Source organism: Neomonachus schauinslandi, chromosome 9, assembly GCF_002201575.2.
Source record: "Neomonachus schauinslandi chromosome 9, ASM220157v2, whole genome shotgun sequence".
Taxonomy (NCBI): Eukaryota; Metazoa; Chordata; class Mammalia; order Carnivora; family Phocidae; genus Neomonachus; species Neomonachus schauinslandi.
In genome coordinates, this window is record NC_058411.1 from 5,289,756 (window position 1) to 5,317,742 (window position 27,987).

Genomic DNA, 27,987 nt, shown 5'->3' on the forward strand with positions numbered 1-27,987 from the left:
CGGGTTGGGCGGGTAGACGTGTGGGTGGTAGGGCAGGTGCGCCGGCGGGCCGTAGGCTGGGGGCAGGGCACCGTAGGAGGGGCCCTCGGTCTTCATCATGGACTGCAGGCTCTGGTAACCCTCCCCGGACATGTACGAGCTGGTGGTGGACATCCCGGTCATGTAGCTGGAGGGCGGCGGCGGCGGCGGCCGGTGTGGCAGCGGCGGCGGCTGGTGCACGGGCGCCGGGTGGGCCGGAGGAGGAATCTGGACTTTGGGAAGGTCACTGGTGTCCACGGGGCCCGGGGGCTCCGCCTCACCTAAGGGGGCGGAGAGGGGAGGCTTCCGGTCTGCAGAGGAGAGACAAGTCACTGCCTGGCCCTGGGGTGGCTCCCAGGGCTTCCTTGTGCAGGGACACGTCCACGGACGACCTCAGGGTGGGGAAGGCCACCCCGGAAGCCAGGAGCTCCCCGGAGTTCTCACGCCCCCCCCCCCATAGCACCGGCGGGGCTGCTGCTCTTCCCCAGGGCCAAGGTCACAGAGAACAGCGAAGCTCTCGCCCGTGCCTGCTGCCCCCCACGAGGACCCGCGCCCCCCAGCATGGCCACGTCTCCCTCCCCCGGTCCTCACCACCCCGGCCAAGGCCAAGCCTGCAGTGCCCGGAGCCCCTCCCGCTAGCACAGACGGGAGTGGGCCCTTCTGCCCGCCTGCCTCTGCCTCGAGACCGTGGGGCCGGGGCCATGTCACCTTAGTCTGCAGCACGGGCAGCGAGCTCAGAGCCTGCGAGTCAGGCAGGTGAGTGAGGCAACATTTAAAACCGTAACGAGCGAGTCTCTGACACGCCCGGTGAAGCCGCCAAAGGAGCCACTCCGCCTGGAGTTTGCTAAGAGAAGTGACCTCAGCCCCCAGCGCGTCCTCTCAGGAGCACTGCCCTCCATGGTGCTTCCCGGCGCAGCCCCCGCTGCCTTCGTCCAGAGCCTCACTGCAACATTTCTACCTGTGACTCCCCCCTGCATTCGTGGGCAGATACCTGCAGAATGACACCGGAACACCCCACCAGCGGTGGACAATCACTGAGAAAGTGTGTTCTTAGGATAATTCCTAAGGCAGCCCAGAAGTCAAGGGCAAATCACAGGAGCCAAGATCTCTGGGTCCAGAGAACACCAAAGAGTAAGGGCCACGAAGGGGTTTCGGGTCTCCCAGCATGTGGCCTCGTGTGCTCCCTGGGGCTCCGAGCAGCCCCGACTGTGCCAACACGGACGTGCAACGTGCCCAGGGTGGGCGTCCGCGGGGGCCTCACTGCTCTTGACAGGTGAGCTGGGACATCTTCGCCCGACAGCCGCGTCCCTGGGGCCTAGCCTGAACAAACCAGCAGGCCCGCCCAAGGCAGGAGGTCCCGCATGCCTACAGAGAAGTCTGGGCTCCAGGGTAGGACCAGGGGCCTTTTAGTTCCAAAGCTGACCAGAGAACATAAAGTATGAACTTGAAGCCTGTGGACAAAAGGGCCAACCACCTTGAATTCCTGTGTGTGTCACTTCACGGCGCCTGGGTCCGCTAACACGCTCTTCCACCTGTGAGACATCACTTCCTGTCACCTACAACGCTGCTGCCTCCCCAAGTCACCCGTGCGTCCGCCTGTCCCCTGTAACTCGGCCTGGAACAAGCCGTCTCTCCAGGCATCTGTGCTGCTCTCTTCATCCTCGCTCTGACACCTGCCACCACCACCGGCCGCCCTCGGAGACACCCCTGGTGACCTAAGTGCCTCTTCCCGCCTCCTGCGCCTCATTAGGGACTGTGGTTCCCCAAACCACAGATCCTGCTCCTCCTCTGAGCCTTCTTTTCCACTCGCCTCCCATGAAGTAGTGACGGGACCTCGCTGGAGTGAGCTCCTGTGGCCTGGCCCCCCGATCCCTCTGCGTCCAGCTCCACTTCCAGCAACTGCGGCTGCCGGACTCCACGCTCCCTCCCACTGCGGTCCTTCTAGCAGCCCAGCCGGCTCCCACCACCTGCTGCCGGGACCTTCACCCTTCCTGCCTGCTGCCCGTGGTGGGAGCTCCGTGCATTCTGCGGGGCTCCTGACACCGTGCCCAGAACACCCTTGCCCCTAGAACACCAACAGAGAAGCAGGAGGAGAGAGTGTGTAGCTCTCTCCCTGCCCTGGGCTCCCCAGGCCACCACACCTCTTCTCAGCCACACCCCTGGGCACAGGAGCTGGGGATCTGCGCTTGCTTGCGGGGGAGATACTACATAAATACTGAAATGACCTACCGCAGGTGCTTTTTTAAGCAGGCTTCATACTGGAATGGGAACTGTAGAATTTGTCCCAAAGCAGAAAATGATGCCCCTATTTTCCCAAAGCTTCTAAAGTGCTATGACTGACCATAAGCAGAAAGAAATATAATGCGTGGTACCTTTGCCCCAGGCACTCGGCGCTGGGAGCCCAAACGTGAGCCGTAGGGTGGGGCGGGCCGGCCCAGCACCCCTCAGAACACACACAACTCCTGCCCACCCCAGCTTCCTGCTCCATCTTCCAGAACGCTGCCCCAGGGAGAGAACGCTATATCCCTTATGAGGCTTCTCCTCTGGGTTTACATGGCACCAAGGAAGCTTTCCCAGTTCCCTGTGGGCCTGTTGAGAACTCGTCATGCTTTATTCTCCACTCGACTCTGAGCAACTGCTTACTCTTCCAAATGTACCCAGACGATGTCCTGCCACTGTAGGAAGCAGATGTGCGAGAGACTGGGGCCTAAGATCTACACCAGTCCTGCCGGGTCAAAGTTCATAAACTGTCAGGGCTTCATCAGGGCTTTGTTTTCCTAAAACTGATTTTACACTTACTTATCCTGCACAGTTTGGCCTTTATGCACATGAGAGGCCAGAGAATATCCAGATATAGTTGGAATTTACAACACCCTCAAAAGATGTGGTTTGTGAAAGACAAACACCATTTTTTGAAAGATCCTTGGGCATTATCTTCTTTTAAAATTTTGGCTACCAGGTCTCCCTTCTACAGATGTGGCCCGGGCCTTCCCAAGTCTGCCCTTCAAAAAAGCAGAGACAAAAGCTGGCCCTCCCAGGCTGCTTTTAGCAGACACTTACCTGGAGGTGGGTGGGCCGGAGGCAATGGAGGGTGAGTGGTCTCAATTTTGGGGATTTTAGGTGGTGGTGGTTCTAAAAAGGAAAAGGAGATTGAAAAATAACTCATGCTTCTTCATGCGAATAAACATGTCATAATGAAAGAAAAAGAAAAAAAGGAAAATGTGCCATTCAGGAATTTCTTTGGGGAACAAGAGACGAAAGCTTTAGGGAACTTGAGGGAGACCTCAGCAAAACCATTAGGTGCTAATCCTTTCACGAGAACCGAACAAGTCCAACAAACACCATCCCCCAACCCAAGTAAAACAGCCTGCTGGCTTCTCACAGCCATTTCCACATCTACCTGACTTTCTTGCTGACCATCCAGGACAAGGCCTTCCAACAATATGAGAGAAGCAGAATACTGTCTAGGTTACCCGGGAGGGGGGGGAAGGGGGGGCCTACCCCCCACCCAGCCCTGAGGGCTCACGGGAGAAACCTCCCCCTTTGTATTCTTCATTGGGCACCTTTTAAGTCTATTTTCTTCCTCACAAATATGTGCTCCCATTGGCAGCACGTCAGAAGGACATTGACGACGTCAGAAGAGATCCAGAGGCTGCAGAGCCAGCGTAAAAGCCAACAGGACACTTGGGAGCAGAGCACACAGCCCACCCGTCGGGGTCCAGCGGCTACGGGCAACCAGCACCCACAGCGACAACGCTCAGTAGCCATGCGAGGCTACACTAAACCCAGTATCCTGTGTTTATGAGGGTAGGGAGTGTGTACACGTAATGGAAAAAGAACTCCCATCTTTGTGCTTGCTTGTATGTTTTGACCCTTTCTTATAGAAACTCACTTTATTCTGGCTTGTACACTGTTCTGATCGGATTCTACTCTAGCGTCGCTGAGCCTGTCCTGGTTTCCTCTGTCCCAAACAGGCCGAATTCCAAGTCCAGGGATGTGTCTGTCTGTATCCGCTTCCCGGGGGATCAAGTCCTCCCTCCTCTAGGTGGATGAACGGTACATCTGTGCCTCTAGCTTCTCTCTCTCTCTCCCAAAGCTGTGGACCTGACTTTTGAGCTCCACCCTAGACCCAGCAGCTCACATGATGCCTTCCCAGCTCTGCTGTGACTGCTGTCATCGTCACCACGGACGCTCACCTGCGACCCTGCCCCAGCTGAGCTGAAGCTGTCTAGATCAGTGCTGCCCCAAACAGAAGAGCCACACATGGGATTTAAAATTTTCTGGGAGTCACCTTAGGAAAAAGGGAATTTAATATTTAATTTAACCTGATGTGTAAAAATCTGATCACTTCAATGTGTAATCAACATAAAAATTTATCAATAAGAGTTTTTATTCTTTTTTTTTAGTAACGCTTAGAAATCTGGTGTGTAGGGCGCCTGGGTGGCTGAGATGGTTAAGCGTCTGCCTTCGGCTCAGGTCATGATCCCGGGGTCCTGGGATCGAGTCCCGCATCAGGCTCCTGACTCAGCGGGGAGTCTGCTTCTCCTTCTGACCCTCCCCCCTCTCATGCTCTATCTCATTCTCTCTCTCAAATAAATAAATAAAATCTTTAAAAAAAAAAAAAAAGAAATCTGGTGTGTATTCTGCACTAAGGATACACGATGATTTGGGTTGGCCACACTTCAGCGCCCGAGAGCCCCCCGCAGCTAGGGACACGTAGCACACAGCGTGGTCCAGGTCCTACCTGCAGGCTGTGTCTGCACCCTCCATCTGTGGGCTCCAGGCTGCCACTCTGACTGCCCTCACCACGTCTCACCGAGAGGCTTGCGAGCTTCTCCCTGTTCCCAACCATCTGTGCTATTACTGCTGCCAGGAAACTTTTTATAAAATGAACTCAGACTTTGCCATCCTCCTGCTCAAACATCTTCAGTGGCTCCCACTGCCTATGCAAAAATCCACATTCCTCCACATGGACTCCGGTTCCAATCACACTTTCAGTCCCATCAAAGCTCCTCCCTTCTACCTCTTCACATTCTAGTCAGACCTCCTCTCCATCTGTTCCCAGGTCCTTTGCCCACTTGCATCCTTCCACCTACAGGCCCAACCCCCCAGCTCAGCTCCAGGCGCTCAAAGGCCAGTCCTCCTCCAAGGTCACCAGTGGCTTGTTTCCTTCTCGTACAGATGTACAGGTCTAGCACAGCGGCTCAGCTCGATTGTACATCCACATGGCGAGGAGCGCAGCCCACCCTTGGGTCTCACACTTACTTTTTGCCCAGATGGAGCAGAAGAAAAATTCACCTGTGTACTGAACTCATCATCTCCCCAAAGACCCTGAGAAAAACGTAGCTTTACTGTAACTTGAAGATCTCACAACAGTCCAATAAATCATTCACTGAGTTCCCACCCTAGAACTTAGCAACAGAGAAGCAGAAATGAGTAAACACTGTTGTGCCTTCAGAGTTCAGCACATCAGGGCCCATGACACAGGGACAAAGACTTCTAAATTTCTGTTCTGTGATCTTGCAGATTTTATTCACCCTTTCCATTTGTTTCCAATACAGAAAAAAATTAACCAACTTTGGGCTCTAAAAAAAACCCCAAAAAACCCAAACCCAAACCCAAGCAGTATTTGAAAGAGGTCCAGCCTGCATAAGCAGCAGGGCTGGGACACAGGGTGGTTCTCTGGGCAACAGCACCGCCTGTCACTACCATCCTGTCTGCCCGCCACTCTGCCACTTGGTGTTCAGGACAGGGACCCCCCAGGCCCGTTACTGTCTACTGCGGTGGGCTGAACCAAACCTCTAGAAAGGGAACACTGTTGTAACCCTCCTCCTATGTTCATGATCACATTTGTATATAGGCTACTAAGTACATTTTTATGGCTGCTCATGTTTTTTGATGACTTTGGTCCGAATACAGTCTGAAAACACAGGCAGGGTAAAGTTCTGGATGGACTCTAAGGGTAAATTTTAAGGGCAATCTAAATCTTGCAGAAATGTTAACTAAGGATTTAAAGTTTTGATAAACAGACATCTAAAGCTAAAAAAGCCCCCTTAGAACAGGAAGTTACCTGCTGCTTTGTTCTCTTCTTTGGGAGAAACAACCTGTTACAAAAGATAATACACAAGTGTTAACCAAGACCCGGGGTGCATTGAGGAAAAACAGATTATCCAGGTCCCAACAGAAATCGCAGCAACAGAACACAGCTCCAGACAGAAACCAGTTCTGGCTCAGAGCCGCAGAGCAGACTGGACACCTGGGAGATCACCCTCTGCTTCCTTCCTTCTTCCCTTTCTCCGGTCGGACGGGACCACCGAGCACTTTCAACAGTGGCTTCCGAACGACACTAAGTTTCAGGGCCTCTAATGCACTGGCCTAAATTCGATGAGCTGTTTGCTGACATGTGTTTATCCCCCCTGGTTCCCTCTACTGGCTGGGCTGTTGTCGTGGGGAGAAACTTTCACAAACACCCCGCATCAGAGCACCAAACACAAAAAAGCCAGACTGGAGACACCGATGTTAGCAGGCAGCACACAGATGAGACATCCTGCTGGTCAGCGGGACACGCACACACACACACCGCACACACACCACACATCACACACACACACAGGCAGGCAGCGGTGGCTGGAGGAGGATGGAGCCCTCCCCGGCTGCCTGTGGCCCCCCCCTCCTCTGACCGCAGGAGTTCTCGGGCTGCTCCCCGTGGCCGTGCAGCCAGGTGGCGAGGCCAGGGGTCGCCCTCCCTGCTCAGTGTCCTGCACAAGCCCGGTGCTGCGCCCCCCCCCCCCCCCCGCCGGAGAGCAGGCCGCTCCTGGGGCTGCCCGGCCCACTCACCACGGCTCGCTTCGCTGGGCGGGGAGGACTGGGCTGCGGGGACGGCTTCTTGGGCGGCGGGGCCTGCTGCGGCGGGGGCTGTGGGGCGGGCGGCTGCGCGTCCTTCTGCTGTGGCTGCGGCGGGTCGGAGCCTGGAGCTGGCTGGGGCGGTGGCCCTTGTGGCACTTGCGGTGTAGACTGGAGAGGCGGGGGCTGCTGCAGCTGGTGGGGCGTGTGATGAGGCATCTGTTGTTTTCCTTGTGAGTAAAGATCCAGGATTTGGTGGCAGATGTCTGAATGATGGACAATTACATTTGTCACAGATTAATCTGCCTAGGAAAAAACCAGCCCATTTCCCCTTCCGGCTACGATTCCCCTACAGGGTCCGATGAGCAGGGATCACATCTGTGATTCCCCCAAACTCTGCTATGCACAGCGGGGACAGAGCAGACGTTCTGAGGGAACTAGAGTAAAGGTGTTTCTGAGGAACGGCTTACATTTACTTGTGTGGGGAAGTCCACTCTCGGGACTCAAGGCTGACAGGGAAGGATCCCCTAACCATGGAGCCCCCTCAGGAAAGCCCAGCATGCCATACCTTCCAGAACGTCCACAGGGACATCCTGCACAAACTGCTCCCACCATCTCCTATACATGGGTTTGGAGGTCCATTCTTGTATTTCAAATTTGCACAATCGCCCTGCGAGGTACATCACCGCCACCGCTATGATCTCTGGCTCCCACTGCAGTGACAAGGTCGTGCAGAGACTAGGCCGACAAGAAAAAGGGGCGGCGTGAGTCGGAGCAAACAGCTCTGTCACCCAATGAACGGACAGTAGATGCCACAACTAAATATCAGTTTGCTTTTTCCTCTCTAAATGACCATAAAGAATTAGAAATAAAAGCGACAAGTGTTCAGTCTTCTAAAGGTACCAAAATAAGTTACTTTAGCCACAGTTACTAATTTGTTCTTTAAAGACTCAGGATGCTAGCACATTAAAAAACTGCTATGTCACGAAATACAAATGAACATAGCTCATGTTCTTCAAACTGTTGAAATCCTCATCACTGAACCATGTTTTCAAGTGATGGCCCCTCCACACGCAGGCTGTCTGTCCCCGCACAGCACCTCATCGGATCCCCGGCTCTAAGAACGGCCAGGCTCTAAAACCATTACAAGAAAGTCTATTTATGCAGAACCAAATGGGTTCTAAGTATTTAGTTGTCCCAGTTCTCTGGTGTATTGTTTTGGACTACGTTTTAAACCGGGGATGACATTTTCGCTTCGAGACATGGCAGGGCATCCCTCTGCTGGGAAGCCGACCTCCTGGACGCTGGCCCCAGCTCTGCCATTAGCTGGCCCTTCAAGCTGGGTGAGTCAGAGTCCTCAATACAAAACAGGGAGTCTGGATTCAGTGACCCATAAAGTCCCTATTTTAAAAACTACAATTAGACCGACATTTGAACACATGTACCTGTCATTTACAAATGTCCATGCCATTTGAACCAACTTTTGAATTTTGTTTTTATCACCTAGAAATGGGAAGAAAAAGGTAAATTAGTAGTGATAATAACAATGAAAGAGCACATAAAAAGCACCATTCAGTTCAAGTCCACTGTGTGCTCAGCACCGTCCCAACACACAACAAAGAGCTGCTGCCTGGGAACAGAGGGCACACGGTTGGGTCCGAGTCCTGTCTGTTCTCTTCCCACACGATCTGCGCTGAACCACCGTTTACGGGAAGCCTGCTGCGAGGCAGATTTTATTAGGCTATTTAAAAAATTCTGACTCATTTTCCTGCTTCCTATCACTTGGCAACTGAATGGCAGAATGTGTCGATAGCTGACAGGAAGCAGTACTAAGAGCTCCATTACTGGGCTGTCTGGGCGCCTGACGTCCCGGGCACACATGCTCATACACCCAACTCTTCTGCTGTCCTGTTTCAAGAAGCATAATCCGAGTGCCATCAAATCATCGTAAAGACTTGATTTCACAATGAGAAGTTCTTTATGTAACTTTCCCCCTTACCTTTGAGTTGTTTTGCATATTTGAGGAGGAACTGGTATGGATGCTCCACCTGTAAATCAAACTTTATGGTTTGGAGTAAGATTCTCTCCAGAACCATCACTTCTTCCTAAAAATAAAATAACAAATGTTGGGATGTGATTTCAATCACAGGTCTGAAGCCACGTTCAACAGTGAACTTTCCCACTTCCTCTCTTCTAGCTCTATTTTAGTGACTCTTTTTCATTCCTTCTTTCCTCTGCCCTCCCAGGCTCTCACCTTGCTCAGAGACAAGAAGAAATTCTGAAAAGAACTAAAAGGACGAAGATGAAACAACTGAAGTTGATTTTTTAAAAATACTGGAAACAGTCTTAGAAATATTTTTAATTTTTTAAAAGATTTTATTTTTTTTAAGTCATCTCTACACCCAGCGTGGGGCTCAAACCCATGACCCCGAGATCAAGAGTCATAGGCTCCCACGACTGAGCCTGCCAGGTGCCCCAGAAATGTCATTACTCTCAATACACGAGCCCCCCTTTACAAAACAGACCTTCGCTTTATAGAGAATTTAACTGTAGTTTCTTGCCAGACCTCCATCAAAACCACAATCCTTCAGGGATTTCCACTGAAAACTTTAAGTGTATAAGCAATGATGATAATGCAGATTCACGCAAATTCAGACTATCTGTTCGATACGTACGTGTGTAACATGCGTTTTTACAGAATACGTCATCATTTCCTCTTCTACTAAACCACATCCTAACCTGTCCACACACACAAAATCTTTTCTGGTCACTGATCTGTTTGTCTCCTTCCGTCCGAGGATCAAAGGGATGTAATGTTTGGAAAGGGGAGTGCAAGCATTACTCCTCTTTCCTTGTTTTCCAGAGGACAGTTTTTCTTCAGTCTTAAGGACTTAGTTCTCACATGGATTTTGGTGGAGGTTGTGGGGCAGGACCCAGAGTCATGACAACGATGCCTGACTCACAAAGGAAAGGAGCTTCCCATACACCATGGGTGGGACACAGGTGTTGAAATCACTTGCTTTGGAAATGTCCCTGACAGTGGCGGCCACTACTTTGTTTCCAATAATGACTTCATTTTTTCATTTTTAGAGAGAGAAAAGAGTGTGCGTGCACGAGCGGGGGGAGGGGCAGAGGGAGAGACAGAACCTTAAGCAGGCTCCATGCTCAGTGAGGAGCCGATGCAGGGCTCGATCCCACAACCCGGAGATCATGACTGGAACTGAAATTAAGAGTTGGATGCCTAACTGACTGAGCCACCCAGGCGGCCCTCCAATAATGAACTTCTTGATGGCCTTGTCCTTGGGCACACAATGGGTGCAGCTGGTGTAGTGAAGAGGCTGCACGTGGCCATGGTGCTTTTTGGCATAACACTGTTCCTTCTTTTGTTGGTGATCTTGGCAGCGATGACTCGTGGGAGTGCTCCATACCTCATTTTAATATCGTTTTACTTAGTATCAGTCCAGAAGAAAAGGAAGCTCTCGACGTTCTGATTGGGAACTCAGTGGGTCCTAGGACAATTTAGGGAAAATGGAGATTTTTAACTTTGAATCTTCTTATCAAACATTTATTTATTGGAATTTTGTCATTCCTTCAGCGGTTTTAAGTTCCATGGTTTCCACAGTTTCTTACGAGGCTTCATTCTGGACATTGTATTTTACTGTTGCTGTCGTAAATGGAATCTCCCCTTTCACCGTGCTCGGGAACTAGCTAAGACCTACAAACCGGAACTTCCTGAGCCCGGCCTCTGTGCAGCCTGGCTGCACCGAGCACTTAAAAGACAAGGTGCACCCGCAGTCAAGGTGGTCTAAGCTGGAAGAACAATCAGACAATGACTTGTTTATTACACCACAGAAGACAGGGCTTGGTAGGGGCCTGAAATCCATCGCCAACAGGTGCACAAGTCCATTAACGCCAGAAAGAGAAGATGTGCCGGGAACGGGCTTTCACACTGAGGTCTGGCCTCACTTCACAGAACACAGACGATTCTCTCAGGATTAGTTACTCCAAGCAGCATGGCAGGACTAACGTTCTTCTACCCTAGTGCTGCAAGCATTCTCTCAGGAAAGCTTTCTGCCATCTCAGAAACTTCCCCACAATATAAAACATCCTGCTAAGTTTGCCTGGTTTTGTCACTGCCTGTTTCCCAGTAGTCTCCCCGTGACTCTAAATTTAGAAACAGTCTTTCACCAAGTGCACCTACAGGTTTGGAGGCTGTGGCCCTTATGGTATTACAGGATAGCCCAAGGCCTGGCCTTCCTTTATGTTTCAAATATTCAAGTAATGGGGTAATGATAGGTCTGTGTGCAAGCATCATTCCTCAGGGAATCTTCCCTCAGCCCCACAACACTTGTCTGGGGGACTTGTCCAGGTTCCCAGGTTGAATGCCCTCATTGCACCTTTAAATATCTTTTTATAGTATTCACCACAGCTCATAATCCAATAGTTATAGGATTATTTGATTAAAATCTATTCCAACTCCACTATAAAATGCAGGAGTATGGCAAAGGCCATGTCTGTTTTAGGTCTAGTGCCTCACACAGTGGCTGGAATAAGTATTTGTTGAGCACATGTGAAATCAATATGATGGGGGAACCACACAGTTAAAGCAAAGCTAATTAAGGCAAAAATGTCCCAAGTGATTCACCATCTTTTTTTTCCTAATTGCTTATAAGCCTCCCCCAAATAACTGCCCTGCTCGTTCTCCTCTCGGGCAAAGGAAATGTCCTCCACGGTGACTTCACTGCTCCCAGGTCCAGCGTACTTTCCTGTGGCCCGTGTACTCCAGATCATTTCTGGGGAGACTGCACATGATAGAAAGGAGGGGCAGGTTTCAAAGCCCCTTTGCCCTACTTGAGACAGGCTGGGCCCTGCTGTATAAGCCTGAATAGCATGGCCATTCCCCTCTCCTACCATCTGGGGCACTGGAGCTGCAGACCCTGTACCTCACTGTGCCCGACCAGGTCTCGGTGTCCTGATCTGAAAGTACAGTGAGTGGGTAAAGGCTGAAGGTACAAGCGGACTTCCCCAAAGGCACCTAGGATAACACACACCAGTGTGCTACACACGCCCACAACACGTTCCTACAACCGTCTCCTACTGTGTCAGAATCAGACACCCACAGGTATCTGATGGTTACATGACTTCTATTAAATTGCATTTTGATCACTGCATGAATTCCTAACAGACTGACATTTTCATAAACAGGTGAACAGATTTATAAATCAGTTCAAGGAACAGAGTTACCCATATTGAACAATACTTATAAAAGTTATTAGTATTCATCACAGCTACACCATACGCAAAAGCATTCTGAGCCTCTGTTACCTCCTTGAAGCAAGGAGGAGAATGAACACGTTTAATACACATACATACCAACGCTGCTGGGCAGACAGAGGTATCTACTGTGGCGGGCAGTAGCAGCGAGGGAGGAAAAGCAAGACTGGACGGGGCCGGACTCCCCTGCCCTGGTGAGCTCTGCCCTACCTGTGCTGTTCGAGTCTGTCGTTCAGTCAACAAGTAGCTGCGGACTGCTTACTCCGCCCAGCCTCTGTACCAGGCGCCAGGCAAGAGAGACAGGGTCTTTGCTCTCCCAGATCTTACAGGTGAGAAGGGGCGAGTTCTTTGTGTGATTATTTGATTAAAATCTATCTCACTACCAGCTGTGATCAATGTTGTGAAGCATGATACACAGGTGCCATAAGGGTTACAATGGGGGGACCCTGGCAAGAGTCGGGGTGGCGGAAAGCTGCCCCCGGGCTCTGAGAGTGGCCTTTTTAGACCTAATAAAAGCATGTGTACAACTATTTTAGTACCATTTCCTGACACTGTCAGGGAGTGTGGGGAAGGGACAGGATGGATGGTACGTCCAATAGCAACACGGTGTCTGAAAATAGCAGCAAATGTTAATACTTGCCAATATTCTCAGGAAGCAAAAAGACACATAGCATAAGCACACACAAGTGCATGTCCGTCTATCATCTGTACTTTCTGCCTGCCCGGAAGCTGGATGGAGATCGGGCCTTGCCATCACTGCTGAACCAAAGAAACCGAACCGCTTCGGGGTCTAGGAGTGCTGGTGGTGACAAGAGATTTCTGCTCATATCCAACGTGCTATAGCCCCCGAACGTACTCAGAACGAGGGAGGCGTGTGCGTTAGCAAGTGCTACCTAAACATAGGCCCACATTATCTTCCTTCCTCTCTGACAGAAGCAAGCACGAGTACCTTCTGCATAGGGCCCTGTCAGGGCTCAGGGGACTGGCAGATCTAGGGGCCACACAAGGAACTTTACCATAATACTACCATGAAGAATTAAGATTTGAGGGCAGGAAGTTAAGATTCTTACCTTTGGGTCATCTCCAAATTGGCCAAATTGTACATCATTTAATAAAATACGAGCTGTTTTGATGATATCTTTACATTTCTTGGGCGTTTCTTCTACTTTCCCAGCCAGAAAGAGACAACACGCTCCCGTCACCTAAAAGGGAAACAAAAGTTCTTGAGATACTGTTAACAAGGACTCATGGAGAAACAAGCAAGGATTTTTGGCCTTCCCAATTTGGCTTCATAAATTATTTTAAATCTAATTTTCTAAAGAAAACATCATGTAAGCAAAGTAGATGCCAGAAAGGAAAAGAATCATAGGAACAAACTTTCATCTTACATTGCAGTCTTAAAGATAATGGCTCCCTGAATAGTGAGCTTTGCTGCAGAAAAAGAGCACAATTAAATGCTTGTCCTGTGGAGCCCATCTCAACACCACTGCCCACACTCTCTCTCCCCGCTCCAGCTGCCTGGATCCACATGCACATCCTTACACCACTGGCCTTCTCACTGCTTGGCTTCTGGCTGTTCTCTGTGCCAGCCTCCCCGGCGCGCCCCTCTCTCCATGGGACCCCGAGTGCAGTGCGTGTCAGACGCTGTGCCGGGGCAGCAAGATGATTCTGCTACAGGCTCCTTCCTCTAGAACTTCACAAATTAGCGTGGAAGACGTGTACAAAGCTCAGTAAAATCTTAAGAGGAAGATCCCCAGCAGATGAATTTCCTGGTAAGACTTCTGTCATCTTCCTCATGAAACCCTTCGGTAACTTCACAATCTACCTACTAAAGTCAGATTTCCCTGGTCTGGCTTTCAAGGCTCACTATGGGCCATTCCAGCTTACCTTTCCACCATTCCCGTCCTCCCAAATGGACCCCCTGGCTGGGATGACATCAAACAGCACGCTTCCTGGTGTCTCTGCTCATGCCAGCTTCTGTTGGACTAACTGCTCTGTCCCATTTAGGCATGTCTAAGCCCTACTTAACTAACTGCTGGCAACTCCTTGCTGGCATTTTCCCTGATCCCTCTAAGATGTAATTAATCTCTCCTTTGACTGCTCCAGCCTTCCTTCCTTACCTCTCCTATGGCTTCACTACTGACTGTGTGTTTTATACATGTCATACCATCGATCCTGGCTACTTGAGGCAGGTTCCCTGACTGACTCTCCCAAAGAGTATAAGACATACGGCATGTTTAAGGAGTAACTGAAGAATGAGTGATATGGCATAAGGAACTTCTCTTCCATCTTGGCCTTTTTTGGGGGGTTTCAATTATAAGCCCAAATTTATCTTGTGAAAGGTAAGAAGGAAGTAAATTCCACACAAAGTGCAATATGATTATGGTCCACAGTGCCCTAATTAAAAGAAGATTTAAATACAGTTAATTGGAAAAAACAGAAAATTCAAACTTGACTGCTTAGAGATAGCATGTATTATATAAAAATAAATACTTCCTGGAAAACAGAATAAAAAGAGACTATAACCAGTCCACTAAACTGTGTGAAAATATAACACGTGATAGAGAATTATAATAAAATTCAAACACTTACATATCTTGGGAATTGCTTGAAGGAATGAAACATATAGAAGCGATGAAAATAAATTATTCCAGTTGCCAGGGTATCATAGTGTCTGTTGTTCTGGTTAAGGACTTTACCAAGAATTTTTACAGGTTATGTTCTTAGTTAAAAGTGGAAAAATAAAGACAAACAATAACAACAAAATCAGTGTTAAAGCATACACTATCAGTGGCCAAGCAGGCAGATGGGGATCTCAGGGTGTCAGAACTCTGACACAGGAATTATCAAGTTGAAGTTTATACTTATAACAAGGCAGGGCTTCACCTTCCTTTAGGTACGCTTCCACTATGGTCACTAGGCCTGGTGGCCACTCGCTCAATGGCTAACTCTACACATTTAAATGATAAATGGGAAACAGAAAACCCCTGAAGAGCCAAGTAAATGACAAATAACATTTAAATAAAAATATCTAAGAGCTGTTTAGTAGAGACAGTACTATATACTTTGTCTGTAGTATCTAACTTAATTCTCGGTGGTGGTGGTGGGGAGCCTATCTGTAACAGATTCCAGGGAGACTCAGGATACAGTCCCAAGCGTGTGCCCACATCGAAGATGAACCGAGCGCCCTCTCGGCGGTACCGGGCCTCAGTGGCTGGATCAAGTCCTTCCAACTGCGAGGGTGTATGAGCCAAGTCTTTCTTATCCCAGTACCAACATGGTTTTGTGTGGTCCAGGTTTGCTGAGGTTACTGAAGGGCTTGAATTTTCTTTATTCTCCTTCATTTATTGAAGTAGACTTGTTCTTTCCAAAAGATTTTCTGAAAATGTTAGAATCCTAAGAGAAAGAGAAGCAGCAGCAAAGTTGGAAAGGAACTTTCCATATTAAACAATCCCGATCATTATAAACAGTCTACAGTCACAGGTTATACTTGATTTTGGATAAAAATTTCCCAGAGCGGCAATACTACTGAATGACTGATAAAAGCCCAGGTTTACCTCCAAAGCCAATTTAACACCTAAGTGACCCACAGGATAATAAATTCCAAATTTCATGGTAGTTTAAAAGGAAGAGCATTTCTGTCTTACATTCCTTTCTGCCTTTCTTCAGTAGACGCAATCCCCTCACGCTGGCCTAGGTTCCATTCTTCAGTAAAACCCAGGCCTGTCCTAACCCCCTAAAAAGACTTATGCTTTAAAATTATCCATCTCTTCCATTCACCACCCAATCAAAATTTTGGTTTTTTGGTTTACTTCATTTCACTGAGAAAGGCCACCAGATCAGATGATTTCACATCTGCATGAGTCACTGAACTGAGCAGTATAAATCAGGTGTGGGTGCAGTGATTTTGAGGGAGCGGGTGGAGGGAGGTGGTCCACAAGAAGAAGGGAGTTCCTTTAGTATGTTCTAGCTTTCTCATCCTTTTTTCTTTCAGAATAAACAGATTTTCTAGAAGTGTCATGTTGGGGTGCCTGGGTACCTCAGTCGGTTAAGTGTCCGACTCTTGCTTTCATCTGAGGTCATGATCTCGGGTCATGAGACCGAGCCCCATGTCAGGCTTCACGCTCAGCAGGAAGTCTGCTTAAGATTCTCTCTCTTTCTGCCCCTCACCCTGCTTGTGCACACGCACGCATGCATGCACACACTCTCTCTCGTGCACGTGCGCAAATGGAAAAGCTTAAAATAAGCGTCATGTTGAGAAAAGAAAATAAAAAACAAGGACTCTCATCAAGAGGACACTGGAATATGTAAACTGTAAATGTGATCAGAGAATAGCAATTTTCAAATAGGTCAAGGATTTTATTTTATTTACTATTTAAAAATTTTTTAAAAGATTTATTCATTTCCTTGACAGAGAGAGAGCACAAGCAGGGAGAGTGGCAGGCAAAGGGAGAGGGAGAAGCAGGCCCCCCACAGAGCAGCGAGCCCAATGTGGGGCCTGATCCCAGAATCCGGGACCATGACCTGAGCCGAAGGCAGACGCCCAACCGCCTAAGCCACCCAGGCACCCCCTCTATATTTAATTTTTTGAGGAATTTCCATACTGTTTTCCAAAAGTGTTTTTACCAATTTACATTCCCACCAATAGTGCACGAGGGCTCCCTTTTCTTCATATCCTTACCAACAATTGTTATTTCTTGTCTTTTTGATAACAGCCATTATGACAGGTGTGAGGTGATATCTCACTGTGGTTCTGATTTGCATTTCACTGATCATCAGTGATGTTGAGCATCTTTTCATGTGCCTATTGCTACCTAGATACCTTCTTTGGAAAAATGTCTATTCAGGTCCTTTGCCCATCTTTTAATCAGGTAGGTTTTTTTTTTTTTGTTAAGAGTTGTAGGAGTTCTTTATATATTTTGAATATTAACCCCTTAATAGATACATGATTTGCAAATATCTTCTCCCATTCAGTAGGCTGCCTTTTCGTTTTGTTGATGGCGTCCTTCAGTATGAAGAAGTGTTTTAGTTTGATGCAGTCTCATTTGTTTATTTTTGCTTTTGTTGTCCTTGCCTTTGGAGTCTGATCCAAAAAAACTCACTAAGACCAATCTCAAGGAGATTACCACCCACGTTCTCTTCCAGGAGTTTTATGGATTCAAATCTCACATTCAAGTCTTTAATCCCTTGAGTTCATTTTTGTATGTGGTGTAAATAGTGGTGCACTTTCCTTCTTTTGCATGTAGCTGTCCAGTTTCCCCAACTGTCCTTTCTCCATTATATACTCTTGCCTCTTCTGTCATAAATTAATTGACCACAGGGGCGCCTGGGTGGCTCAGTCGTCAAGCATCTGCCTTTGGCCTAGGCCATGATCCCAGGATCCTGGGACCGAGCCCCCCCCCCCCCCCGGGAAGTCTGCCTCTCCCCCTCCCACCCCCTCTGCCCGCACTCCCTCTCTCGCTGTCTCTCTCTCTGTCAAACAAACAAAACAAAATCCTAAAAAAAAAATTAGTTGACCATATATGGCCAATTTGTGGATTTATTTCTGGGCTCTCTATTCTAGTCCATTGATCTATGTTTTTATGCCAATACCACATTGTTTTCATCACTACAGCTTTGTAGTACAGTTTGAAATCAGGAAGTGTGATGCCTCTGGCTTTGTTCTTTCTCAAGATTGCTCTGGTTATTCAAGTCTTTTGTGGTTCCAAATAATTCTATATTTGTTCTAGTTTGCGCTTGCTTTTGGTGCTGTGCTCCTTGGTGGCGGTCAGCTTGTGCTCAATCTTCATCTCCAGGAATTCCTGCTTCTTACTTAGCATCTCCTCCGTGTCCCGCAGCCGCTGGATGGCATCCTGAGGGGTCGGGCCACCCTTGCCGGCCTTGCCACCTCCTGCCCTGAACAGTTTCCCGAACACCGACATGGTGGCTGCTCGCCATGCCGGCCTGCATCGCCCACTCTGGCTCGGCTCGGCTCCAGCGCCGGCTCCTGGCCCTGCCGCTCCGTGCCCAGTGCCTCCGCCCTGCATCTGGGCCCCCAGGTCAAGGATTTTAAAGAGGCAGCTAGAACCAGGTTGGTCTGCTTAGCAAGAAAATAGCAGTTCACTAGCTAGAGTCTGGGCCAGTGGCATCAATTAATCTGGAAGCCTAACCTCTTCTGTGTGTCGCTTCATTTCTGGTGGGAAAGGTGACGTGGCAGGGCTGAGTGCATCCCTCCTCTTCCTCATACCTGGGAACCCTAAAAATCTGACCTTCCCTCCAAAAGAAGAAATTAAGTATCAGGAAAAAAGCAATCTTCTTCCACTAGTTTGTACTTGGCTGTGTTGCAGAACTAGGCAATCACTGTGGGTTGGGGCAGGTCAGTTACCTAAAGCCTAGGTAAATATGGAAAGTGCACAATCAGATGCTCAGTAAATACGAAGAGTTCATAGTCAGATGTCATACTGAGATACATTTCTCAACTCTCAGTTGGCAGAAAATCTAAAAGCGTGACTATATACTATGTTGGCAAGGCCAGGGAGAAGGAGGCGATCTCATATAGTGGTGGTGGGAATACAAAATGGAACAACTCTCACAGAGGGGAATTTGGCAATATTTAACAAAACTGCATATGCATTTGCTCTTTTACTTAGTAATCCCAATTCGAAAAATCCACTTTGAAAATACTGTTACAAATAGGAAACAACGTGTGCAAAAGATTATTCACAAAAATGCCATTTATAATAGCAAAAACTGTAAACAACCCAAACGTCCCTCAATAGGGCACTGGTTGAATAAAATATAGTTAACATTAACACTAATGATGTACCATGCAGGTATAAAAAAAGACTGAAAAAAACCTTTCTTTAAGTACTAGTAAGGAGACATTTCCAGGATCAGCTAGATACAAGACAGTGTACACAGTACGTTAGTATACATGTAAGAAAAGAGGAGAGATGGAACAGACATCTCTGTTTTTGTAAACTAATTTAAAAAAAAAGGTTACCAACAGGGAACAGGGAAGAAGAGAATGGAAAGGACAGGGATGTGAGCAATACTTCTCTGGGTATACCTTTTTACACATCTTTGACTTTTTAAGAAATCTTTTATTTGAAAATAATTATAGATTTACAGAAGAGTTATAAAGATAGGAGAGAATTCTCATGTACCCTTCACTCTGCTTCCTCCAACGTTAACATCTTACACAGCCACAGTACATTTACCAAAACTAAGACATTAATTTTGGTACATTATCAACTACAGCCTTCACTCAAATTTTGAGTTTTTCAAAAAATCCCTTTTCTGTTCCGGGATCTAATCCAGGATGCCACACTGCATTTAGGAGCCATATTTCCTTAGTATCTTCTAGTAACAGTTTCTCAGTCTTTCCTGTTTTTTCATGAGCTTGCCAGTTTTGAAGAGTACCTAGGCTGACTGAAATGTCTCTGGTTTAGGTGTGTCTGATATGAACCACGAGCACTTGGTGAAGACGGGGTTGTGCCCAGTTTCGCACTGAAAGTCACTACTTTCTCCTTGCCATATTCCTTACAAACGAATCACAAAGTCTAGCCCACTCTCGAGGGAAAGGAATTAGGCTACATCTCCTAGAAGGAGGGGTATCAAAGAATGTGGGGACATAGGTTATTATTACTACAGTAATTAGTAAGCGTCTCAGAGAAAATATTTTGCAATGCAAAATACTAAGCAAATTACCTGTTTTTCTTAGTTTTGCCCATTAATTTTAGCATTCATTGAAGGATCTTGCCTGCAACAATTATCATGGTGTTCCAATGGTGACTTTCTATTTCCTTCCTTCCTTCAACATTATTTGGATTTCTTCTGTAAGAAAGATCTGTTCCTTCTCCCTCATTTATTCAATCATGTATTTATATTAGTATGGACTCATTAGTATTTGTTTTATTCTTTGAGTTATAATCCAATACTATCATTATTTATTTTGCTGCCCAAACTACTCCAGCTACAGCCACTGGAAGCAGCTCTTTCAGATTGACTCAGGAGTCCTTCTGCAACTTTGACTTTCAAATCATGTAAATATTTAACACATTCATGAACTTAACTAAAAAAAAAAAGCAAATCCTAAAACTGAAAAGAAGCCCAGTGTACAGCAAACAGGAAACATAACCACCAGAAAATCATTATAAGTAATTCCTGATCTTGTTCCATCCTGAGTGAGATATATTCTAAGGACTAAAGAACTGCAAAGAAATCTTAAACTTCTCCAGTAATGTTTTGTTAGTTCTGGCATTAATATTGTTAACTGTCAAACAATTTTGTCAAACAATTTTGTGTGTGTGTGTGTATTGTAGGATAAAGCAAAGATATATAAATGTTAATGTTGTTAGGAATCAAGATTTTCAGTTCAGTGCACAAGATCAAAGGTTAAGTAAAATCTTTAATGCTGAATTTTAATTGAAAATATAAAAATAAATCATGGTTAAAAAATATATATCCTAGCTCTGTCCACTGGAAGTATCTAGAAGCAATGACACTCCCTTAGTCAGGAACACATCAGGGTGCACATCTTAGTTACCCTCTAAAAGGAACCAGGTCTCCATTCTCCCTGTCTGGGGTAGGGGTCTGCCTGGGATGTGCTCAGACGAATGGAAGCTTATAAAAAGACACAAGAGGCAGCGTCAACTCTCACTGGACAAAATCAGGGAATTGGAATATTATAAAGAAAAACGACAAGGATTGATTGTAAAAGATCCATGAGTCTACTTTGCTAGCACTGGTATTAATTATTGTAGAAAAAAGTACCTTTACCTTAACAAAAAGTCAAGCCTGGCATCACTAACAGGGTGAAAACCTGCTATTCTGTGGCCTCCTGATATGATGCAATATGAAATAAAAATCAACCACCTGTGTAGTATTCTTACCTCCAGAAAGCTTAAGCTAAATCCAAGCAAGCTAACTTGGTTAAACCAAACTTCTAGTTTACAGTAAATACTGGGAGTAGAAGAACAAGTTAAATGGCACAAGGAAACTATTAGTCACATCCAGAAATGTGACACTCTACCAGACAACTGACCTGGTTGCTTCAAAAAAGTCAATGTCATGAAAAAATAAGAAGATGGGAGGAACTGTCCTAGATTTGAAAGACTACAAAGGCATAACGTTCAAACTAATGTGTGAACCTTGATTAGATCCTTGTTTTTTAAAGAAAAAAAAAAAAACTAGAAAAGAAATTTTGAACAAGTAGAGAAATTTTGATATGGACTGTATATTAGAGAGTATTAGGGACTGTTAATTTTCTTAGCGGTAATAATGATATTGTGATTATATACGAAAATGACTATTCTCAGGCTGAATGAGGTATTTAGGGGTAAAGTATCATGTCTGCAATTTACTTTCAAATGGTTCAGCTAAAACACAGGCTCAAGTAGTAAAGGTGGTAAAACGTTACCAGGTGTCCAGTCTGGACCACAGGTAAACAAGTGGTCCCTGTACTCTTCTTTCACTTCATGAAAAGTGGGAGAGACTCAGGTAAGACTACTTACCGGACCATCCTCCTTATCCCCTCTGGATCAGAATCTCTCAGCAGCCAAAGAATGCTTGTTTATGTGCTTGCTTATGATTTTATAAATTCAAACAATGTGTAATTGCATTATAGCATACAGAAAGAAAATTTTAAGTGTATGGTTTACTAATTTTCACAAAGTGAATACACTTGTGTAACACCATCCTGCTGAGAAGCAGAATATTACCAACATCTCGGGCATTCTCCTCGCTCCTCTTCTAATCATGATCCCCCCAAAGATAACCACTATCTTGACCTCTACTCCCAGCAACTAGTCTTGCAGATTTCTGAAGGACCGTGGAATGATAGAGTATCACTCTGTCACAACTGCCTTTTTTGCTCAACATTATGTTTGTGGAGTTTATCCTTGTTGCATAAAGCACTATTCATTCATTAGTTCTGGTTTTCAGGGGCGAATTTGACCCCCAGGGACATTTGTCAATGTCTAGAGACAGTTTTGGTTGTCATAACTAGGGAGCTGCTGCTGGCTTCTGGTGGGTAGAGGCCAGGAATGTTGCCAAACATTCTACAAGGCACAGAACAATCCCCCAAAAGGAATTAACTGATCCAAAATATCAACAGTGTTGAAGTTCAGAAATTCTGTTGTACAGTATTCCATTCTATGAATAAAACACAATTTACTTATCCATTCTACTGTGAATGAACATTTGAGATATTTCTGGTTTTTCATTATTAATAATAGTAACAAACATTCATAATACACATTCTTGCGGAGCAGAAAGCAACTGGCCAATTGGCTTGAGGGAATCAATATCTCAAACTATCTGTAATTTATTCACGGTACACTAGTTGGGAATACCTACTTTAAGATACATTAACCCAACAGTTCTCAATGTAGTTATTCATTCAAATATTTATTATTTACTATGAGCCAGGCCGCAATGACACAGCAGGAAACGAGAGGCCAGGTCTTTGCCCTACCACAAGTTTATGTTGTAGTGGTACAGACTAAGAGAAACAAGTATGTGATTACTTGTCAGGGAGTGGCAAGTGCCATGAAAAATAATAAGGCCTGGTAAGGGGAGAGAGAGATGAAGTGGAGGCTGTTTGGAGATTTGCAGGAGGAAGACCAGTTAGGAGACTATAGTAGCTGTTCAAGAAATGATGAGGGCTTGTCCCCACAACATAGTGTTGAGTAAAAGAGGAAGCACCACAACTGGCTGTGAGGCAAAAAAAGTGGCAAGAGATGATTTCAAGTTTGTTTGCCTGATGGAAAGGGTCATACTAAAAAGAAAAGTGGGAAGAGAAGGGGTTAGTTTTGATGGGGGGGACCTGGGGCGGGGAGAAGAATTTTGGTTCCAATAATATTAGGTTTGAAGAACGTGTAAGACGTTTGTATGGAAATACGCATCAGATAAACAGGACTGTTGAAATCTGGAAAGAACACATCTATTTGGGATTCATCTATACAGAACTGACAATTAAAGTCATGGTCACAGGTAGAGGGCTGGAGAGTGAAAACGGATGGGGTCTGGGACAGAACTTGAGAAAGCAGAAGAATCACCAAAGGAAAGAAAGGGAAGGAATGGTCAAAGAGATGGGAAATTTGCAACTTCAATTGCAAGAGAAACCAAGGGATACTGACCGTAACCCAGATGTGGCAGGCAACAGTGACAAATGCTAGAGAACCAAGAAATAAGGAAAGGTTACATTGGTGATTAGTTCTTGGAGACAGTGAAAGTCCACTGTAGTAATGGCTGCACAACTCTGTACTGAAGGCCACTGACTTGCACACTATTTCAAACAGGTGATTTGTATGGTATGTGAACCATCTCAATAAAGCAGACACACACACATGCACAAATAGCAGAATCTTTGCAGAAGGGCAGTGGGGCAGAAGACTACAAGGGGCAAGGAATGAATAAGCTATGAAACAGGTTATTCTTGTTTATTCAGCATAAAGAAGGAAGGATGTCTGAAGCAAGAAGGGAAAGAGCCACTAGAGGCTGAATAAGCCACTGAGGGGTTCACTGGCCAAGGGATCATAAAAAGCATAAGTAAAAAAGTTAACCTCAGGAAGGAAGCTCTTTCTCTGAGACAGAGGGAAGGAAAAGTTTGAGGAAGATATTGGGAAAAACTCATTTAAGGGGGAGGAAATAAATCCTAAAATTCCACTGGGAAGTAGAGTGCCAAGACACCCACTGAGACGACAGGGGCAGAGTGAGGACAAGGGTTCGGACCCAGTGAGGGTGAAGCACAAATGGAAGACAATCCCAGTCCCCCAGTGGATAAGCCACAAACAGATTCAAGCCTGTTCGGCCTTGCTGTCAGTGGTCAAACCCCATGCTAATGATCCAGCGTAGGTGCCTTTAGACTCTGGGGCCAAATCAACAATACATGAGAGGAAGTGAAAATAAACGTACACAAATAGAATAAAAACAGTCCTCTGTATCATTCATCCCCCTGAAAAAGTTCTTACATCAGTTCTATAACCCTGTTCCCTATTACTCTTTATTTTTTCACAAGACCCTAAGATTACAGGTTTTCTCATTAGCAGCTCATGATTACTGTGAAAATGACAGAGACGTTTATGAGCTCCACAAAGTAAAAAAAATCTCTCAATAAACAAGCAGCATGTCAAAGGATTTTAGCAACATGTTTCAGGTATGTGCTTTGGATATGTCATTTTACATGATGAAAGAATAAATGCATTTTCAAATTTAGAATTATGGACACTTACAGGTTGGAAACAACAGTAAAGGTCACTACTCAATTTTCTCACCTAGCACGGAAATTCTAATTAACAGTAACATTTGGTCACTCACTAACCTTCATCTGGCCACTTTCATTAATGGGACGTTAATCGTTTACCAAACAGCCTATGGCATTGCTGAGTATCAAGAACTAGTATTCACCTTAATTCTTATATTAATCTTACATTGATTTTTCTACCTTTCAACAACACTCTGACGCTCCTACCTTGCTCTCTAACCCTTGAAAATACCCTTCCCTTATCTGATTGCCTTTCAAATACGTGAAGAGAATTTTTCCATTCCCTTCTCTTCTCCAGGGTAAACAAACATCTCTATTTTCTCAACATGGTTTTTAGTGTTTCAAGATAACCCCTAAACGTTAGCAACCAAAATGGAAAACAGCACTTTTTATATGATCTTCATAGCAAATGGGGAAGGGAGATTCCTAATATTCAACACCATGTCCATTGTGTGCCCACTGAGACACAGTATGCCTGCCAGCTATATTTTCCTATCCTCACAATTTATCGCGGAGAAAATAGAACCGAAGAGACATGAAACAACTTGCTTAATTCACAAAGGTTGTAAATGGCAGAGCCACAATTTGTCATTAGACGAAGATATTGCTTTCCCTCAATCTGGGGAAAATTCTATACTTCACTTCCTTATATGGAACATTACTTTCTAGAATCCTTTTTCAAGTCAGGTCTTGCTTATCTCAAATACACGTAATTGAGTTTTTGTAAATTCAACCTGGCAAATGTACATCTTGTTAGTTTTGGCCTACTGTTTCAACCTTTAACAATTCTTTATAGTAGGGCTTTTGAGTGCATTGATTAATCTGAGAAGCATGCCTCGTATATTTAAAGTTGGTAATAAGAAAGTGCTAACCAGAGTAAGGGCAAGACCAGAGCCCTGTAGCTCATCTCTAAAGACCTCTCTTCAGGCTGACATCAACCCATAAATCAACATTTTGGGTTGGGTAATTGGGCTGGATATAAATCCATCCAAACAGACCTTACCCAATGTACATTTATCTCTTGTGTCTACTAGGATAGGAAGAGAGATTACGTTCCGCATCCTAAGGAAACCTGAATGGATCCATGTCTAACAATCCCTCATTGATCACCAGGGTATAGTAAACTTCTAAGGAAAGTAATTAGATGTATGTCACCTGGCTTTTTTTAGTTAAAACTCTGCCAGTTTGAAGGAATCAGCTCTCCTCTCCCAAGTATTTACAAACTCTCTTTTTGCCCTCCCAACAAGATTCTAAAATAGATTATTAACAATTTCTAGCATCCAAGAGTCACCCATCTAACTGCTCTCTGCAAACACAGACATTTACCAGACTCCAGTCTTCTATCATTAACTGTGCTTTTTGGATTTCTCAAAACCTATAAACAACAATTTTACAATTTTACCTGCAAGTACTCTGGTATATCATTTATCTGACCCTAAAAATATGAACTGAATTTAACCCGGTTTAATATTCTTTGTAATCTCAATTACCTTGAACTTAATTCCTTTTGGTTGTTTGTCCTTACCCGGTTTTTACAAACAAAGCAAACAATTTTAGTATATGTGCTGCCGAAGCGAGCACAAACAAAGCAAACAAAACATTCTTCTTCCTCAGCGAATTCCATGCTTTTGAACATAATCTCCTGAAGTAAAGTAGTTCATTTCATAAGCCAAAACTAAGACCAGTTTTTTCTTCATGACATTCAATTTCAGAAGTGGCATTTATGGACTTCATTAGCAACTAGAATGTTTCTTTATTGCTTGTTGGTGCAAACTACATTTTCAAATGAAACAAATGTTAAATATGTTTTATGCAAGAATCAACTAAAAAAAATCAATCTGCTTGAATAATGCATCACAATATAATCAAAATGAGACAAATCCCCCCTTAAAATCAGATTATCAATAGTTGTCACTCTGAAGAAAAGAAAAGAAAATAATCCTGGATAACTCTTATATTTATAGTCAAGATTATTTAACAGGCAAGATCCTAAGGACACCAACAATCTTAACCAAAATGTCGATCAATACCACCGCTTCTACCATCATTCAGCAATCTAGAAGCTTACTATACCTCAGCAGTGTTGTAGGTGCTGAGGATACAAAGCTCCTCAGAGAGTTTTCATTCTAGCAACATCATGCATACAAACCTTTAAAGAGCGCCTACAATTGAAAGGCACTATGCTAAATATCTCTAAAGAGAGATTTAGAGCGAGACACATAAGCATTATCAAGTTTACCTTAAAAACACAGAAGACCACCACTCTCAAGTAATTGCTCTTAGAAGTCGTGCCTAACGTCGGATGATTTGGCGAAAGCACGGTTTAACTGCAATCCAAATTGAGGGAGCTTTATCGACCGTACTTGGTGCTGGTAACAGGCTAAGAGCTTCTAGATAAGCTCCAGACTTACGCCTCAACTTGCTAAAGAACAAGTCCTTTAGTAACAAACCAAACCCAGGAGAGGATCGATTAAGGACCACGTCTCGGAAAGAACGAATCTAATCGCGAAGTGCTTTTTTCTCATTCCCAGTCCCACCCTGTTACACGGTTCTTCAGACTCCCAAGTCGGAGTACCCCAAATGTGGAATAATTCCCGAAGTCCCAGGCCTAACCACGATAGGGAAGATGTGGGTAGTCTGCGGTTGGGCGGCTCAGAGTGTGCGCGCGCGTGTGTGAAAAGACCCCCCCCCTTCTCCCCACCTGCTAGAAAGTCCCCGAACCCTAGCCGCCCCTCACTCCGAGGGTCGCTGCCTGTTTTTAGGGTCCGCGCCGACCTCCCTGCCTCGCGCCTGTTCCTCAGACCCTCTCCCGAAGCCCGTCCCGCAGCCCCGCTGTCGCCCACTAACTTCGATTTGCACGGGGGATAGCGGAGCGAGGCGGAATCCGGGAAGAGAGACTCCGCCAGTAAGCGGAGGAAAGAGGTCATACCCTACTCCGACCTCCAAGTAAGCGGGGATGAGCGGCGCTGTCCGCGATTCGTCGGTCACTCACCCCTCGCCTCAGGCAAGCCCCTTAGCGACGTCTCTCCTCGCCGACTGTGGCCATTTTGGACACGGAATGTCGGGGAAACTACGTCATCGCGCTGCGACCGCGACGGAAAACAAGCGACCGGGCGCAGCCCCGCCCCGCCACCCCCAACGGTTCGGCTCGGCTTCCTCCCCAGCCATTGGGCCTGCGGGCCAGAGCGGTCTCGGCCCCCGCCAGCTTCGGGGCCACAATTGGCTGGGCTGTACCCACGCCAGGCGCTGATTGGAGTATGGGCGACTCAGGCCCCGCCTCCTTCGTCTAAGTTCCGTTAGCACGTTCGGTTGCTCCCGAATTCCCTCTCGCCCCGGGGGGCGGGACTGACGGGATGGACCCCCTGGCTGGCTCCTCCTCCGGCCCGCAGCGACCACTGACCCGCAGGGCGGGGCCGGGGAGAAGACGGGCGACACTTTCCTCTTTGGAGAGCTCTATTTTCTTCTGATTGGCTGACAGGCGCCCCCCATGCGTCGGAGCCGCGGGCCAATGGGCGGCGGCGGCGGCGGCCCGGGGGCGGGGCCCGGGGGCGGGCGGAGCCGGGTTGGGCTGCGGCGGCGGGGCCGTCTCAGGCCGCCGTCCCGCC

General features: G+C 46.4%; 1 protein-coding gene across 1 annotated transcript in view; it reads right to left on the minus strand.

The window, feature by feature from the left end:
- Positions 1-27,464, minus strand: part of CCNK (cyclin K) — a 28,480-nt gene extending 1,016 nt beyond the window's left edge. Inside the window, 11 exon segments of the mRNA XM_021679691.2 lie at positions 2-329; positions 3,079-3,150; positions 6,089-6,122; positions 6,856-7,127; positions 7,430-7,599; positions 8,307-8,364; positions 8,861-8,966; positions 13,206-13,337; positions 14,728-14,809; positions 15,283-15,531; positions 27,375-27,464. Of these exon segments, the coding sequence (XP_021535366.2) occupies positions 2-329; positions 3,079-3,150; positions 6,089-6,122; positions 6,856-7,127; positions 7,430-7,599; positions 8,307-8,364; positions 8,861-8,966; positions 13,206-13,337; positions 14,728-14,809; positions 15,283-15,479 (1,451 nt within the window). The 5' untranslated portion in view covers positions 15,480-15,531; positions 27,375-27,464.
- Positions 27,465-27,987: the final 523 nt, after the last annotated feature.